This window comes from Coregonus clupeaformis, unplaced genomic scaffold (assembly GCF_020615455.1).
Source record: "Coregonus clupeaformis isolate EN_2021a unplaced genomic scaffold, ASM2061545v1 scaf2989, whole genome shotgun sequence".
Classification (NCBI taxonomy): domain Eukaryota; kingdom Metazoa; phylum Chordata; class Actinopteri; order Salmoniformes; family Salmonidae; genus Coregonus; species Coregonus clupeaformis.
The window spans coordinates 12,778-31,955 of record NW_025536443.1 but is presented as its reverse complement, the minus strand read 5'-3'; the positions used below and the strand labels follow the sequence as shown (position 1 = coordinate 31,955).

The following is a 19,178-nucleotide window of genomic DNA, read 5'->3' as shown; positions in this document are numbered from 1 at the left end:
TTGAGTGAAACATATCTGTTTGGGCTTCTTGCGGTCAATTTGCAGTCACCAAATTATTTGTAATTATGTTCAGGCCCCCCGACCATCCATTCACAAAATAAATTGTCTCGCTGCTGAATCTAGTTGATGATCCCTGCACTACAGTATACAACATGAACAATCCGAAGTAAAATACATACATGATAAAACCAACAAACAAGTGTGAAGTCTGGTGAGAAACATAGCATGATAGATTTTAATTATGAGAACTCAGAGGAAACAAATACTTATTACAAACAGAGGATAAATAGATGTTCACATCGTGAGAGAACAGACAATCATAAACAAACTGTGTACAAGGAAGACCTAAAATGGTGGATAGATACATTCATGGATTGTATATACTCACATTCACAGTAATATGTAACAGTATAGCTTAAGTATTCCTGACTTGGAAAGAGAGCAAAACATTACAACTGTGGTTTTAATGCACATCAACGCAGCGTTACATTATTTATAACAACCTGTAAGCACCATAAGGGAGATATCCATGTGAATTACAGTCAAGTTGTGGATAGCTTCATCACATTAATTTCGATCACTGTTTGTGCTGTAATTTTAGATCAAGTTGTACTACAACTTTTTGCATTTGAGTCACTGGCAGCCTTTTAAAACAGACATTCACATATCAGATATTTGTTGGTTAGATGTCTGCTTTGTTCATTGTTGCATATAAGGTTCACTATGAAAAAGCATATTTGATTACAAGTGCAATACAAGTGATACTTTAGCCACTTCAATTGAACAACTAGAGCATAAGGGCCAAACTATAAAATAGTAAGTAAGCAATTTTTAATATATTTGAATTGTAACACTTAAAAATAGTACACTGACGGTTTTCCTGCAATCAAAACATATACATAAATATAACTATGTACAAAACTCACAAAATACAAATTACTTCTGTACCCAAGTTGAGAACATCTTAAATGCCAGTATGGTTATCAGATATACACCATTTTAAACTTTCTTCTGTTGTTCCAAGTCCCTATCACCAAAATCAACAAAAGCTCTCCCGCGTTAAGTTGTTTGACCTGTTTGTTGTCAATAAAGTTAATAATTTGGAATGCTATGGGTTGAAGTCGTTTTCAAGCCAAATGACCACGAACTGTGTTTACACTAAACTACTAAGTACCATTAGAACACAGCTCAATAGATATTCTCTATAGTTCTACCTTAAAATGATGCTCCAAAGGCTTTGTATAATTTCACCCAGTAGTTTTGAAAGTACTGGTCACGAGCCAAAACGGGTCACTGAAGACTGTGCACAATTGTGTACTACGTCATCGTACAATATGTTACAAATTTATAAGTGCTTAAGATCTAGGACTGCATCTTTAAGGCTTGTGCAACTGGGGTATCAATGCATTCTGTGGCTCACAAGGGCCCAATATGATTGTAGAACAGGGAGAACTAACACATTCCATTCCATATGCCCATCTATTACAAGACTTTGGGCTTTTGCCATCATTTGTATGTATGAAAAAAAAAAATGTATGCACTCACTAACTGTAAGTCGCTCTGGATAAGAGCGTCTGCTAAATGACTAAAATGTCAAATTTGGCTGGCTCTCTTTCTCTGTGTATTACAGTATCTAAACTCACATATTTTCCTTCTACCATGCTAAAATTATAGAAATGCAGAGATTCAAATGGTGGTCCTTTTAACACGTCTTGACTGCAGTGTGTGTGTTTTCCTATTAGATGGATAATATGAATTTGTACATATTGGTCAATGATAACCCTGTACTATAAGCAGTGCCTTACTGTACCCAAAATCCCCATTCTGAGAAGTTTGTCCTGAACTCAACACTGACAAGTGCTTCACGCGAAGAGACAACATACTTTAAAACGGTTGTTCAGAACAAAACAAAGAAGCACCTCAGCACAGAGATATCCACTAACAAGTACAACGGATGAATTACAGACGTATTGAAACAAATTAGTTAAATATCATCTGGAAATAAAAAAGTGCGTTGTTGATTTCTCAGAATAACTTCCTACCAAAAACATTCTCCACGACATGCAAGTAAGAAGCATTTCCCCACAAGTCTTAACAGACAAAGCTAATAATGTCTGGTTTGCCTTACTTGGTACGATGCTAACTCACTTACACGCAATGAAGAACAACGTACAAAGTTCTTAGGCTTCAAGCTCCCACCAAGTCGATGGCTTTCTACTGCAACCTTGTTTGCGTCCGAAACGGCACCCTATTCCCTATGTAGTTTGGCGGTCAAAGGTAGTGCACTACATAGGGAATAGGCTGCGATTTTGGAGGATGTGAAAAGGACGTGTTCCTTGTTAAGTGTACATAATGAGTCAACAGCCTTTCTGTAGAACAGGCTCAAAACTAGGGTATTATTATCTGAACAATGACATGTCATTGTTCCTAAGGCATCGCTTCTCGGTTAGCTGTGCTTTTCCCCCTGCATGTCTTGAACGGTCCCTCCCTGTGTGGAGACTGTATTGCACATCGATAAGGTCCACAGGAATCTCCCTCCCCATTCCCCTTCAGATCAAAGTTATCCATAAGCACAGAGCTCAGATCAGATTACACTCCCCAAGCCCTAACCTTCACCATTAGGGGTGTGAAACATAAACTGACACTAGATCAGTGTCTAGGGGCAACTTGGTCCTTCTGACGACCCGGGTCCACCTGTTTAGGCCCAGCGGCCGCTGGACACGAAGCTGCGGCTGAAGGAGTAGCTGGTCTCTGAGCTCTTCTGTTTCCCCCAGGCTCCGAAGGGAACCACGATGATGGTGCTGTTGTCCTCTGAGCCGTACTGGAGCGCCTGGGAGAGGAGAGACACCGCCACCAATAATTAACATTTGTCTCAATGTTTAATAGTTTCTTTGAACAGCCAGGAGACATATTTATTTGACAATCCATAAAGATTATTATACAGTGCCATGGAGTTCCATTGAACTCATTCATTTGCTAGACTTACATTAAATATCTCTGCTTCAATAATTTCAAAGGCAGTGCAGCTGTTTGGATAGTCAGGGTTTCCCAAACTCGGTCCTCGGGACCCCAAGGGGTGCACATTTAGTTTTTTGCCCCAATACTACACAGCTGATACAAATAATAAACTCATCATCAAGCTTTGATCATTTGAATCAGCTGTGTAGTGCTAGGGCAAAAACCAAAACATGCACCCCTTGGGGTCCCGAGGACCGAGTTTGTGAAAAGCTGCCCTAGGTGCTGTGGTGGTTTAAAGTGACCACCCTACCTGCTCCGAGATCCTCTGGGCGGCCTCTTTGGGGTCGTGGCACTGGTTGATGACATCACAGATCTCCTGGCTGTTCATGATGAAGTTGATGCCATCTGTGGTCAGCGCCAGGAACGAGTCGTGAACGTGATGCAGCTAAAAAAACAGAATAAAAATATAATATATATAAGGCAAAGTTAATACCTTATTGTCAGACATCTACAGACAGACCATGACACAAGCCAGAGACTAAGCCAGACAGGCTCCAGTGATAAAGAGGAAACACATTTGCCCTTCAGAGCTTAATCTGTCATTACAGAATCCCTCCATTGTTCTGAGCAAACATTTGTGGACTAAACGGGGAATCCTTTGAGAATCATTTCAGATTTTCCCAGTGACCGAAAACACCTTGGGGGGCTAGAGGTCAAACTGAGTGACAGACACTGGCTAAATCCAACCTATTCCCCATACAGTGGCCTACTTTTGTCCAGCCCTGTGTGGATCTGGTCAAAATGAATACACTATATAGGTTCTGGTAGAGCTGGACAATATGGACAACAATCCATATCTCAATAAATTGACTGAATTATCACGATAACAATAAATTGAATGATAAGTTTATAACAATTTGCACCAGTTACTTTTACATTACCCTTAAAACTACTGCTACTACTACTTTCAGTGTTGTGGCCATCACTGTCCCATTAGCAATAGCCCATATTAGCAGTTATTTTATTTCAAACGTCACATTCCTCTAGTAACGGCTTCTTATCGTTATTATGTCCTCCATAAATGGTCGGTTCGGTTGGTATCGATAATTGTCGTTTTTTCTAGGTCCAGGTCAAAAGCAGTGCACTACATAGGGAATAGGGTGTCATTTGAGATGTATACACTGACACTGCATGGTAGAGCATTTCTCTGAAGTGGTGACAGCAGCCACTCACTGATATTCGCTTGGTCTCTGGCTCAGCGATCACCCCGGTGCTCTTGAGGTCAAAGTCCCCGATGGCGCGTGTCATGGCTAGCCTGCCGTTGACGTGGGGCTGCCCCAGACTGTTCCAGGTCACCCAGCCACCGCTCTTCTTTATCCTGGAGGTACAGAGACAGACAGGGGGTTTTAAAGCACGGGAGAGGGCTCTTAAATGACTTACGGATAATTGTTATAATTTATAGTACGATCTTAATCCAGATTAGCACATTTCTATTAGTGTCCAATTTGATGGATAAAGCATGCCTACTGTGACTACTAACTTTACAGCCCCCAACAAATGAATAACAGATCAAGTCTTTCTCGAGTCTGGATATCTGCCGTACCTCTCCTTCTCGTCCTTCCTCTCGGGGGTGTGGTCCGAGGTGAGTTTGAGGGCCTTGGCCTTGCGACAGAGCATGGCGCGGCTGTCCCCCACGCTGCCCACCACCAGCTCTATACCGTCCCTAAGCAGGGCCACCGTGGCCGTGGAGCCAGCGCTCACCACTACAACACCAGGAAGTAGAGGGGAAACACGTCAGAGGGGGGGAAATGCATCTGAAGACCACACACACACACACCAACAACACACTGTACACAACCGTAAGACCAGACACACACAGCAAACAAGCAACACACAGAGCTGACAATTATCATATGGTAAACTTGTTTCTCAAAACGAATTATTCAAATACATGCTCAACATGTAGTCTCACACATTTACAGCATAGCAGGCACGTGACACACACACTCACGAGTCATACTCCACAACATGAGAACAGAAGGGAGGGGGAGGGGGTTACTAGTCTAAAAAAAGGATGGCTGAAGAAGAGGTAGTGAGAGAGAGAGAGTCAGACAGACATGCATGTCACACTGTTTTAGGGTTACAGAAAAGAATGAGAGCAACTACAATACAGTCAGTGGAACTTTGGATCTCTGACCAATTGATCTCTGACCAGTAGTGTCATACAAAAATGTCAGAGTTACAATGAGTGACATAATATACAGTCCGTAATCCAGTGTACTGGCCCATGGCAGAATACAGAAAGCAGCAGTGACAGACATGCATACTTTAGAATCAGATAGCGCTCATCAGGACTATCACCATGGGTGATCAAATCTATAGGTGAGAGCTCTAGGCTAATGCCTCTTTCCAATAACTAAGTGTATAACACTGTTGAAATATTCATGACTAAGTTTCTAAAGGAGAGAGAGAGAGAGAGAGGAAGAGAAAGATGAGGAACCTTCCAGTAGTCCAGGATAGGACCCGCTGGACTCTCCATTATCTAGCCCCCCTTCTCCTTCCAAAAAGGTGCCTGCTGCCTCCAGCTCTTAGCTGGCTCCGCTGCTGTCGTAAATAACATGCACACACACACACACAGGGCATATTGGGACATTTCATGCCGTGCGTGGCTGACATTTTGGCCACACACTCAAGCTAAACTGACTGCCTGTCACCATCTTGGCGGTTAAACTAGGCCTTTCTCAGAGAAAACGGTCGACATTCTATGATTGCTACCATCTGCTTCTTCAGGCGACCTTTACAAAAGAAAATGGCTGCCAAAGGAACTGAAGGTAAACTTGATCCAGTATCTTGTAAGGGTGCATGCACTACAAGAGGACGACCCTGTTTCTTATCTGCAGGGCATCCAGTGGAGTTATGTTTGTTTAGAATGATTGTCTGCCACATGCATGTCCTAACCTGTGCTTTGCAGTCTGAGAAAGGTGACCCTGGCTATTAATGTTTAGCTTTCACAGCACTGGAAGCACCGACTGAAAATTCACATTAGCTCCATTTAGGATAGGTTAAGTCATCATAGCTCTTGGCAGAGCAGTCACATTAATAAGTTAGGCTATTAGTTCATTTTTCAACACTAGCAAATCTAAATACTCTAGCTACAAAACTAGGTTAAGTTTAACATAAAAACATGAACTCAGTGCAGTCTACCTACATTGTCAGTACAGAGACAGTCTACCTACATTGTCAGTACAGAGACAGTCTATCGACATTCCTTGACGTGTAACATCACAGACGGACCCTACCATGAGGGAAGAAGTGGAGGTGTCTTGCCAAGGCTTTGTCCAGTTCAAGGAATGCTTTATTAAGAACAACTTCCAGATTGTCCTCCTCTGCTACAAGATCCCTGAAATAACACCAAAACACATTCAATCAATCAATTTGATTCATTACCTGCCATCTCAATAGTCACAGTCAGACCTCTTACAGAGATTTTGCGAGTATAAAAAGGATAAAAACTAAATTCTAATTGAAGTGAATTTTTTTTCTCCAGTCCATTCAACACACATTAGGCCCTAAACGGGTCCTACAGGCCAATGCCCTGACTAAACACAGATCCTAAAACCCAGCCAGATGACTTACTTAATGTACTTCTCCATGTACTTGTCGCAGAAGTCTGCCGCCTCAGGCCCTCCGTGACCGTCGAACACGGCAAAGTAGAGGATATTGTCGGTCATCTGGGAGACCTGGAAGCGGTCCTCGTTCTCCCTCCGCTGGCCGATGAGTGAGGCGCAGCCCACCTTGGACAGGCTGACCTTGGGGATGGGCTTGCCGTACTTGATGGAGGGCGATAGGTTGATGGGCTCGTCGATGCGGTTGTCCCAGATGCCGAACGAGTCCCAGGTGGTGGGCTTGCCGCTGCTGTCCGGGTCGAAGCGCGTGTTGCTGGCCCGCAGCAGGCCCAGGTGGAAGGGCCGTTGGAGGGGGAGGTCATCCTGGTGGGGTAGGACACTAACTAGGGCTGTCTGGAGGAAACCCCTCTGTCGCATGGCCTGGGTCCCCCCCGACCGGGCCAGGTGGATGAGAGCGGAGGCTGACATGGTCACCAATCCAGCAACAGCAGCAGTAGACGACTCCTCGCGGGGAGAGACCCTCTGGCAAACGACACAGGTTAACCCGGAGCAGAGTCTTCTGGACTGCAAATAGGCTAACAATTGGGGAAGAAGAATAGATAGCTATTAGATTGACTGTCAAGTCAACAAGCGCTCCGAGATAGGTGCTGTAAATTGAATAGAAGAGTTGGACTAGGCCTTGGAAACATCAGCCAGCTTTCCTAGACCTGCTGTGTTCTGCCAGCTACAGAGTGGCTGAGTTCCAATATATGTCGCTGTGAACAAGAGAATACACAAGTCCTCTGTGTGTCTACAGTTAATAACATAATAACAGCCTCGGGAATGGATGGTGGCTGGTTTGATATTTCTGTTTGTTGACGCAGGATACTCTCTCTCTGTCTATCTTCCTGTGTCTCTCGACTCCTTACAACAGAACATGCATGAAATAGCCTACTTAATTAAATCAAATGTTTTTCCTCTATTCCATATGTAGACCTAGCCACATTTGAAGATAGGTTACTTGGAACTTTAAGGTGCAGTTTTAAGACCTCAGTCATCATTGGTCTAACATGCCAAGCTGTAAGTGTCGGGATGCTTCAATTGCTGTGTAGCCTACATGTCTTCTTCGTCACCACTGTCCTGAAGCATTCTGAAAATTAGTCTGAATCAATGATACAATAATGCAGTTATCGCTTATTAGTAACTGGTGCAGATAAAGAGCATGAACACTAGACAGCAGTCAACAGCACTTGTTATTTTTGTTATCTAATTTGAGTAAATTTTTCAGAAGGCTCATTAACAGGCATGCACAAAAGTATACCTAGATTGTAAAAATAATAATGATTGACTATGTTAGTCCATTACTGCAGCAGATTTAGCTAATGTCAACACAAACTTGACAAATGCGCATGACGCAACACCATATCCCATAATGAACAAGCTAGCTTGCTAACAAGCAACCAAACAAACCACTGCTTGGCTAGTTAGATAGCTGCAGTGCTGTGCATAATGTTAACCAATGGTTTCGCCAACGACCCCTGTTGATTTCATCACACTACATAGTAAGGATAGAAGATACAGTGTTCCTAATTTGACTGTATTTTTAGCTCCTTTGCTAGGTAGAGCTATGCTAACAGCAGCTAGCAAAAGAAGCCATGATTTGCGCAGCCTATCTCCCAGCCTTGGACAACAATCACATTTCTTCGGTATTTCTCTGCAGAAAATGTTGTATTCTTACCTTTAACTGTTTACAACGGCTTCATATATGTTGCAAAAGCTGCACAGCGTACAGTTAAATGAATCAAAATTGTCCGTGTGTTGAGTGTCGAACGTTATCAAACAAGAAGAGGAACTGTGCCTGTCACCCGCGCCGCGCGAATCAGCATGCTGGAAACATCTACGCCTCCCTCGAACCCGGTTGTCACTAGCTAACACAGCCACAAAGTCAAAATGGGCTAAAATTCATGTAAACAAAAAATAGCTTTTTGGTCTTAATTTAAGGTTATGGTTTGGTATGAGGTTAGCAGTGTGTGTGGTTAAGGTTAGGGTAAGGTTTAAAGTCCGATTTTAAGAAGATAAATTGTAGAAATAGTTGGGGTTTAGACATAATTATGACTTTATGGATGTGGTAACTAGTGACGACCCTCGGAGGCTCGGACCCCTCGTTCTGTGCTGCTGATTGGCCAAAGAATGATAAACGAAATTATTGAAAGGCAATCATACTTTATCGATCAGATAGCTGAGCATTCCCCAGATAAGGTAATTGGGGCCAATCAACGCAAACTTTTTACATTTTCATTATGGGGGTCCAATCAATTATGCAATGCATACAATCTGGAAAATCAGTGACCACTGATGACTACTGGAAATCTGATTTAATCCCTGCTGATATTTTACTAAAAGTAGTTCACACACACAGGCACGCGCGCATGCGCACACATGCGTTCGCGCGCACACACACACACACACACACACACACGCACATACACGCACACGTAGTGCCCTGTATAGCATACCCAAGTAGACCACACTTCAGTCTTTCATCACATCATCATGTTCTGCTGGGGAGACTGTTCGAGTGGACAGTTTGGTCTACATTTTGAGAATGTGTCTGTTCCTATAGCAGGGAATATATTCTCTGATAAAGTCACAGAAATTGCTTGTGGGGAGCAACACACTTTATTTCTCACGGTAGATGGCAGGATCCTATCATGCGGGCGCAACTCAAAGGGACAACTTGGCAGACAGAAGAACAGAGATTCAAAACTACCAGGTAAGACATAATTTAATGATATCTGAATATTTGGGTGCAAGGCTCGCTATGTAGGCTATTTACAGAATAGGTGCAAGGATCGCTATGTAGGCTATTTCGGATTAAAGTGCGGCTAAAAGGATGCTTGCTTCTGAATTATTTTATTCTTTATCGTTATGCAAACATTTTCTGTTCACGATATTGTTCATTATTACAGATGATATTAAAATGTGTAGTAGCCTATATTGAGCCTAGTAAGCTTTACCACAACTTTCATAAATTGCTAAACTATCCCTCAATAAAACTACAACATAGGCTCACAGTTAGGTTTCAGTTTCGTTTCTCCATCCAAGTCAGAGGAACGAAAGTTAAGTGTTACTATGTTCCCAGGAATACATCTAGGATCTAATTTACGTCATCCTCAAGATTATTAACTTTTATTTAATCAGGGGAGCCCAATTGAGACCAGGGTCTTACTTTCAATGGTGCCCTGAGGACATAAAATAAAATATATAAAATGTAAGATACAAGATAGAATAACAAGTACATTACATTAGAACATCACAAACATCACAGGCATCATAAACAAATTATTAAAGTCAATCAAAACAATTGCCCACCTCGGTGAAATCATTTATCATCAGGGTTTAAAACTGCCCTAGTGGCACCAGGGAATCCAAATGTAATGAATTGTGTAAGTGATTCCAAAAATGTGGAGCATTAAAACAAACTAAAAGCGGATTTACCTAGTTCGGTGGGAACCCAAGGAATCTCAAGAGTTAACCAACCCTGTGAACGGGTTTTGGATCTCATGTTTTTATACTTTAACAATGAAGTTAGGTAAGTCGGAAGCTTGTATAGTAGAGCTTTATAAACAAAAAGGAGCAATGAAGTGATCTACTGGACTCAGATAAATTGTTGATTAACTCCTTCATGCATTACATTAGGTCTTATCAATGTTCTGGCATTTAACCCTTTCCAAGACATAGGACTTCCAATTAAAACTGTGTGTGTTCTACCCGTTTCAGCGCCAGTGGAGGGTCTGGCGAGAGTGGTCTCTGTGGCTTGTGGTCAGGACCACTGTGTAGCTGTGTGTGCATCAGGACAGGTGTACTCCTGGGGGGCAGGGGGGGAGGGACAGCTGGGCATCGCCCCCTACTACTGTCTCCAAAGTCCCCAGACCAAGGCAAGGAAACCTCAACTTCAACTTCAAATAGATCTTGAAAGTTAAATATCCTCCATGATTTACATTGTCAAGTAATGAGAGCCCTCTTGGATTCCACTGATCACTAACAAAGACAATATGTACTAGATATCTCCTTTTTTTTTTTTTACAGACCAGTTCCAATACCTTCGCCCTTGCCAATAACAGTGATACAGGTTGCTTGTGGAAATTCCCATTCTTTGGCCCTGACTAAAGGTATAACGTACTGTGCCTTTTGACGTAGGCCTACTGATGTTTGTCTCACACAGACTACATTCCATCTAAATTATGATAACCACATGCATCAGTTAGACTACACTTAGAAAAAAGGTGCTGTCTAAAACCTAAAAGGGATATTCAGCTGTCCCCATAGGAGAACCCTTTGGAGAACCCTTGTGGGTTCCATGTAGAACCCTTTTCTCAGAGGGTTCTACATGGAACCCAAAAGGGTTCTACCTGGAGCCACAAAGGGTTCTGCCTGGAATCAAAAAGGGTTATCCTATGGGGACCCTTTTGGAACCCTTTTTTCTAAGTGTACCTCAAAAGGACAGTGAGATGATATTTACACAGTTGATTATGAAAGAATCTAACTCCGGAGTTATTGTTATGTCATTGTAATGTAATATGTGATTTCTTTGTCTTCTACAGGAGGACAGGTGTTCTCATGGGGTCTGAACAGCCATGGACAGCTGGGCCTGGGGAAGGGGGTGCCTCTGCAGCCCATACCTGCCCTGGTGCGCTCCCTCACTGGGGTCCCAGTGACCCAGGTAGCAGCCGGAGGAACCCACACTCTGGCCCTCACCCTCCCAGGCCTGGTCTACTGCTGTGGGGCAAACGGGGCTGGGCAGCTGGGACTCAACCGTGTGGATGAGAAAGGTACTACAGCACACTCTACTGCTCTTCATACACTACTTGTATAAAAAGCTAATCAGGCTTATCCACCAGCATTTTCTAATTTGAACTTGGATTCCTTTGTTATAACCACTAAGTGATTTTACAGATGTCTTATAATGAGTGGGAACATTGCACTGTAAGTATGATGCTTGTTCCCCCTGCCAGGCCGGTACAACATCTGTGCAGTGCCTGCTCTCAGAGTCTTGGGGGTTTCCTTCATCAGCTGTGGAGAGGCACATTCTGCTGTTCTCACCAAGGTATCATACTATTACTGTGGAGAGGGACACTGCTGTTCTCACCAAGGTATCATACTATTACTGTGGAGAGGGACACTGTTGTTCTCACCAAGGTATCATACTATTACTGTGGAGAGGGACACTGTTGTTCTCACCAAGGTATCATACTATTACTGTGGAGAGGGACACTGCTGTTCTCACCAAGGTATCATACTATTACTGTGAAGAGGGACACTGCTGTTCTCACCAAGGTATCATACTATTACTGTGGAGAGGGACACTGTTGTTCTCACCAAGGTATCATACTATTACTGTGGAGAGGGACACTGCTGTTCTCACCAAGGTATCATACTATTACTGTGGAGAGGGACACTGCTGTTCTCACCAAGGTATCATACTATTACTGTCTTTTTACTGAAGGCTCCAAGGGAGATGTTGGTGTGAAAGGAGACAAATCTGACGGCAGGTCATTAAGTTGAGAAAAAGTACAGTGGGCCCACTGGGAGATAGTTCTGCACACAAAGTCAGCAACCTCTCAAAGATACAATTATCACATATTGGTAAATATAGCCAGTTATACAAAATGACCTTGAACAGAGGTTAAAAACAAGTGATCAAGTGTCTGGCGGGTGTCTGGGAGAGAGGCTACACATTTAACCATACAAGTCATCTGAGAGCATGAATACAATCTCATACTAAATGTGAAGTTACAGTTAGGAATATCACAGGTTATACAGAATATGTCCTGATTATGGCTTTTAATACAGATCGAGCCTCAGGGCTACCAGGGTAAAGGTCAGTCCAGTGTGTCGACCCTTCAATACTATTATACTGTCTCTTTAAGAAGTGATTAGGGCCCTGACCTGACCACACCAGGAACAACTCTGGGCTTGACTTGTCAACAACTGGTTCTGGTTCTTTGTGGTCTTTAGGATGGACGGGTGTTCACCTTTGGAGAGGGGGAGCCGAGGCCAGCTTGGGCACGACGCATCAGCTAACGAACTCATACCCAAACTGGTGGAGGGCCTGGATGGACTGGTCTCACAGATAGCATGTGGCAGGTAATGACCAACAGCATAATGTTACTTCTACGCATATATAGACATATAATAAACAGATAGGAAACCAATCTTGAACATTCTCAGTCTGACTGTGTTTTTGTCTTACTGTAACTCTGCCAGCCATCACACCCTGGTGCTGGGGTCCTCAGGTCAACTCTGGGCCTTTGGCAGTGGGGTCAAAGGTCAGCTAGGGACTGGCAACACAGAGGGCAGCTTGAGACCCACCTCAGTGCTGCTGAAAAGGGCTTCTGGTGGGGCAGCGACAGTCATACACAACGGTACCGGATACAATGTCTATTCTATTCTCTTCTATCTTTTATTTGATTCTATTCAATTATATTATGCATCTACATACTGACTATGTAGTGTTTGGATGACTGAATAAGAACACATAACGAGACTTGATGTCCCTACAACCTCTTCTGTACGTTTGTATTTTTTTTATCAGACATGAAGATATCAGTGGGATGGAATTCAAACTTCATTTACACTGCTGAGGTAATGTTTCTGACCTTTTATACCTCAATAATAGGAAGACTGAAACAGTCTAAATGTCTTAAGCAGCTAGTTCATGTTTGAGATATGTTAATTTATTATATTGCTTTATCTGCCTTTGTAGAGTTCTGAAAGAGAACAGCCAATCGGGAGGTTAGATGAAGCCAAGCTGCAAAAATGGCTGACGATGGAGCAAGGAAATGCAGAGGCGCAAAGGTTCTTAACCCAAAAAAATAGAATATTAAAACATACAATCTACCGTAGACAAAGATTCTTTGTTTTTTGTTTTTATTATCTAGCTAACTCAAAATGAAATAAACAAACATTTATTGTACTGAAACATAAAATGTGTCCACATTTGTTCCAACAGAGAAATATCCTTGATGTTCTCAACAAGTTCAAGTCTTGTGGCCAGTTTCACCAAAGTCAAGTAAGCGATTTTAAAATGGAAGGTTTGGATAGTTTAAAATAAACTGTGTGTGTACAGTATGTTGTGTCAATGATAATGCTATACACATGCTATACCCTCTACCAGTGAGTCTCCATCAACTAAAGCTGCAGGAGCTTTGACAGTGGACCTAGAGGCTGCTAGCCAGGCTTTTGATCAGCTCTTCAACATACCGTGGATCAGGAAATCAGCTAAGATTAACTCACTCTTCAAAGACTTATACAAATATCAACAATCGATTAAATATCAATATTTATTTTGAATGGAGGATCATGATAGCATAATGTTACTCTCTTCATGTCTCTATATATTTTCCATATAGGTAAATATATTGCCACTGGTGGACACTCTTCGCGTTTCAGCAGCTGTCATCAAATCACCAGAGATCTTTATGATACTACCCACAATCCCTCTTCTCCACGATGACCAGAACGTCATGAACATGGTCATGGCTTTAGCAATACTTATCGTTGAGGATCTGAGTGAGACAGCCATGAAAACTTTAAGTAAATAACCTCTGACCTTGTCAGTTTATCAGCAAATTTGGCATCAGTATAATTTTACAGAATTGTATTATAATAGAAGCATATCTGACACTGTGACACATAACCATATATTATAAGATAATTATTTTTTTGGTCAGGCAATATGATGGACATATTTTGTACTTTTGTACTCTTGTACCATCTTATAGAAGAGTGGTGGTCCTCAATGGAGACAAACATCATGACTAAGCACATTCTGATGTGGAAGAATGCCCTGTCATTCATGCTGAGGAACGGTCTTCTGGTTACCCACAACCCCGGAGTCAAATTCCTGCTGGAAGCCCTCAAGTACCTCCACAGAGTCAGTGTCCATGCACCTTGCTTGTCAATCATTTTTATGCATTTGATAATTTTCTATATTTCTGTCAATAGTTGATCAACCTCCAACATACCTCATTAACAGTTCAGTCCTTCATTGTGAATAATTCAGAATGATTGCAGACAATACATTTGTGATGGAATGTAGAAATGTATCATTATCTTATATCAAAGGCAAACAAAAGGGCTGGAAGAATCCAGAAAGTTCCAGCCAGTGCCTTTTATGTGGAAGAGATCATCGGTAGCGTCATTGCTGTGGAGGACTTGAAGCTTTGGCATTTTTGGTCAACAAGGAAGGTAATAAAATAACATAATAACCATCTCTAAATGAGAAAAATTATAACTTGGCCCTCTCAAAGTATGTTCTTACAAGATGAGGGGGAAAAAACATATGGTGGCTCCCCACTGGGAATCAGCTTTCACTTCGGAGCATATGAAAGAAATGAGACCCATATAAATTGTTGAGATACTACTTCGGATTTTGTGTGTGTCACTTCTAGGATACGGAGGAGACGCCTGTTATCTTTTGCCGTTACCCATTTGTATTGAATCTGATATGCAAGATGGGGGTTTTCAACATTCATGCACATTTTACAAAGGTAAACTGTATTATTCCACTGGCTTCTTTATAACGTTTGATTGACCCTTATTTATGTATACCTTACACAGTGGTTCCCCAAGCTGGTATATCATTCTATATACTTAAAATAGTGTATGTTTATATATTGTAGGAGTCTCACAAACTCGCCCACCGGCTAACAGTGATGTGTCCTCCTGGAACATTCACAGACGACCCAGAATCTCCTCCTGCCCCAGTCTTCCAGTTGAAGCTAAGGCGCCCGTCACTCATCGAAGACACCTTCAGACAACTGGGTGCTGCAGATCACGATTACTTCCATAGAGAGCTTGTGGTAAAATGATCTTTTGTCAGGTCAAAAGGGACAATAATGTAACATTAAAATAATTCTCCCTGAGACAGACAATGTTAAAACTCAACTAATCTTGGCTAAATCAAACCAAATCTCAGCTACTCGATTTACCATTTTAATGTTAGACTGTCACTACTCACTGGGCACACACTGGTTGAATCAACGTTGTTTCCACGTCATTTCAACCAAATGACATGGAACCAATGTGGAGTAGATATTGAATTGACATCTGTACCCAGTGGATAGACTAGAACTCAACCTAAATGTGACCTATCTTACTGTATCCCTCAGGTACAGTTTGTGGAGGACTTGAAGCTGACGGCTGTCAACAAAAGGGACTTCTTCCTCCACTTGTTTGATGAGTTGTTGGCACCCGAGTCAGAGATGTTCATGTACAACGACACCAAGACACTGGTCTGGTTCCCTGCCAAGGTAAGAACTTGAATTAGGGATTTCATTACTGTATAATAGATCACTGCACTCTCAAGCAAATTAAAATAGGTGAGTAATGAAATGTTAGATTATTCTAAAAACAATCAAAATAAATTTAGTCGGTGCATAGCAACAAAGAGATTCAACCACTACAGCAGAGCCACTATCTACACTTTATCAATCAATATAGCATTGTTTACAAGTATAATCACCATCACTCCTAATCTCCCCCTGATGTACCAAGGTTTTATTATTAGTTAGGCTGTCTTGTACATATTCACAGCTAAAAGCTGAATTGCACTAAACAGACAACATAAAAGGAGATAAAAGTTAGTTTAAAAAAAATATATATATATATATATTGACAATTTGGGATGGTGCCTGCTCTGGTTTATTCTTGATCTCTGCCTTGGCTCATGTGCCACCTATCCTTACTACCAGCCCAGAGTGGAGGAGAAGAGCTACTTCCTGTTTGGTGTCTTGTGTGGCATGGCCCTGTACAACCACAACATTGTACACCTGCCCTTCCCTCTGGCCCTGTTCAAGAAGATGGTGGGGGTCAAGCCCTCACTGGAGGACCTGAGAGAGTTTGACCCTGTTGTGGGAGGGTACGTTTGTATTTTAGAATGTACATTTTAGCATTGAATTGGTATCCCTTAGAAATGGATTACAATTTTTCAACAATTATTTATTTTCATTGTAATTGAAGGAGTTTGCGGTACCTCTTGGAGGACTACACTGATGACGATGTTGAAGAAAACCTGGACATGACCTCCACCGTATGTATAGTATTGCATTCAAACTGTTTGATTGTTGAGCAATGAAATATCACTTGACACAGTATGTGAATAGTGGTAAAACTGTTTATTTTCATCAGGTGATCTGGGATGACCTGAAGGTGGAGCTTGATCCCAAAGAAACAGGAAAACCAGTCACAAGTACTAACAAGTAAGGTTACAGCAACATTTAATCCTACGGATGTAAGATCTGAATCTGATCACTCAGTTGCAGGAGAACTTTCCTGCAATGCAGGACATTTTAAAAGTTAGTATATATTTGAGGTTTAAAAAGGCTTCAGACTTGGTTTTCCCTTACGAAAAAAATGTATCAACCCCTACAAAAATTTACATTAATTATAATCCACATAATAATTCACATTTCCTGTTGCTGAAGGATTATTTTCCTGCTGTAGCAAACTGGCTCACATTATGGTCTTACATCTGTAATGCATAATACAAGGTTGCAATTTTAGAAGTTACAACAAGCATGCTTTCTGCTTGTTCAGTTTTTTAAAATATTAAAATACCATTCATTCTTTTGACAGGAAGCAGTTTGTTGATGCCTACGTGAACCTCGCCTTCAACCAATCAGCGGAGAAGGTGTTTGAAGAGTTCAGGAGAGGCTTCTTCAAGGTGTGTGACAGAGATGTGGTGGAGTTCTTCCAGCCTGAGGAGCTCAGGGGAGTCATGGTGGGGAAAGAGGACTACGACTGGGACACGCTCAAACAGGTCTATAGAAATACAACCATCATTCATTTCTCAGTATGGGGCTGGGTGCTGACTTGAGAAATTAGGGCATAAATCAATCAATGTGTTGATGCATTTATATCAATGGGGGATTTGCTTTGATGTTCAAGTTATGGGTACATATCTCAAGTTAGGACTGGGACTAGGAGATAATGGGCTATACATTGCCTAGCTGTACATGGTGCTTTGTGACATACTGTATGACTTTGAGTGGTGAATCGTTTAAATGGAGTGTGAGTTTAATATTGTTTAATTATTGCTGCCATTTGTTTTTTTTTGTATATCCAGAACACAGTGTATGATGGAGAGTACCATGCCAGACATCCCAACATCGTCACATTCTGGGAGGCTTTTGAGGAACTGACAGATGACCAAAAGAAAGCTTTCCTCCGTAAGTATGGCACTAAATTGCTCTCGGTTGAGTAAAACTGGAGGAACCATACAGTCTTTCATAATGCTGTTTTAGGGTTTTGTCTGCATATTTGAACTTCCTGTTCTACAAGAGCATTTACAAATAATTTTTGTCTGAACACATTTTAGTAATTTAGCAGACACTTATCCAGAGTAACTTACAGGAGCAATTAGGGTTTAGTGCCTTGCTCAAGGGCACAACAGCATATTTTTCACCTAGTCTGCTCTAGGATTTGAACCAGGAACTTTTCGGTTGCTGGCCTACTGCTCTTAATCGCTAGGCTACCTGCCGCACAACGACATTCACTATATTTCTTCCCATTCTGTCTACCTTTCACGATCTCTCCCCTCCTTCTCAGTGTTCCTGACGGGCTGTGATCGCGCTCCCATCCTGGGCATGGACAACATCCAGATGAAGATAGCAGTCCTGCAGAACTCTACTGAACTACATTTCCCAGAATCCCTTACCTGCTACTTCCTCCTGCTGCTGCCCATCTACCCCTCCAAGGAGATGCTGCTGGCCAGGCTCAAAGAGGCGGTGGCCCACAACAGAGGCTTCTGGAAGGAGTAACGGACAGTATATATAGGCTACTGCTGTGTTCATCATTTCATTCAATGTGTTTCTTACATGTTCAGTTTAGCATAGGATTTTGATTGTGTTGATATAGCCTTCATCTAGGTTCAGATTTTACACTTTCTTTTAAAAACTTTTAAATCTTGGCTTTTTCCTTGGCTTTTTCAAGTGAAAATGTGAAAATTGCAAATGTAGGATATGTAGGCCTACCCTATTACAGAAAATAACATTCCTTGACTTAATGTTCATTCATTCTGATTGTGATATATACAAATAATTCTTATTCAGTAATACAGATTCAGTAAAAGACATTCAGTAATAGACTTTCAGTAATATACATTCAGTAATAGACATTCAAGAGCCTACTTATGCATGTTTTCTTTATTGATATAGTGTGCCATTTTATGTCATTCTACATGGGAATATCCTTTTTTTCTGAACACATGTCTGCATCATCTTTTGACATTTATGTCTGTATCTTGTGTTTTATTGACAGAATAATTATTCATGTATCTAATAAATAGAGATGATTACTTTCGCCTTAAAGTGTTTTCTTTTATCAATGGGTACTGCTTTCAGCACGCCGATGCAGAGCAGTGGTGTGGTTTCTCCAACAACGTGCATAACCTTCCCAGCTAGCACATAACGTTCTGAGAACCATATGTTTCTTAGAGCGTGGTTGTCCTATGGTTATTTTGCATACAACCTTCCCATATCGTTTCCTCATGGTTCTATTTAAAGTAATGTTCTCAAATTGTTCAGAGAACGTTAAAAAACAACGTTCTTCTAT

General features: G+C 41.7%; 1 protein-coding gene and 1 pseudogene across 1 annotated transcript; one reads left to right on the top strand and one right to left on the bottom strand.

Moving 5' to 3' along the window:
* Nucleotides 1–207: 207 nt before the first annotated feature.
* On the bottom strand, nucleotides 208–8,431 carry LOC123489298 (protein phosphatase 1K, mitochondrial-like). The gene is made up of 7 exons (XM_045219992.1): nucleotides 8,302–8,431; nucleotides 6,595–7,159; nucleotides 6,258–6,358; nucleotides 4,562–4,721; nucleotides 4,192–4,336; nucleotides 3,269–3,403; nucleotides 208–2,830 (listed from the first exon to the last, which is right to left on the bottom strand). Exons 2-7 carry the CDS (start codon nucleotides 7,050–7,052, stop codon nucleotides 2,699–2,701), a joined length of 1,131 nt encoding a protein of 376 aa, XP_045075927.1. The 5' UTR covers nucleotides 7,053–7,159; nucleotides 8,302–8,431; the 3' UTR covers nucleotides 208–2,698.
* A 2,035-nt stretch (nucleotides 8,432–10,466) lies between these two features.
* On the top strand, nucleotides 10,467–18,921 carry LOC121535978 (annotated as a pseudogene).
* Nucleotides 18,922–19,178: the final 257 nt, after the last annotated feature.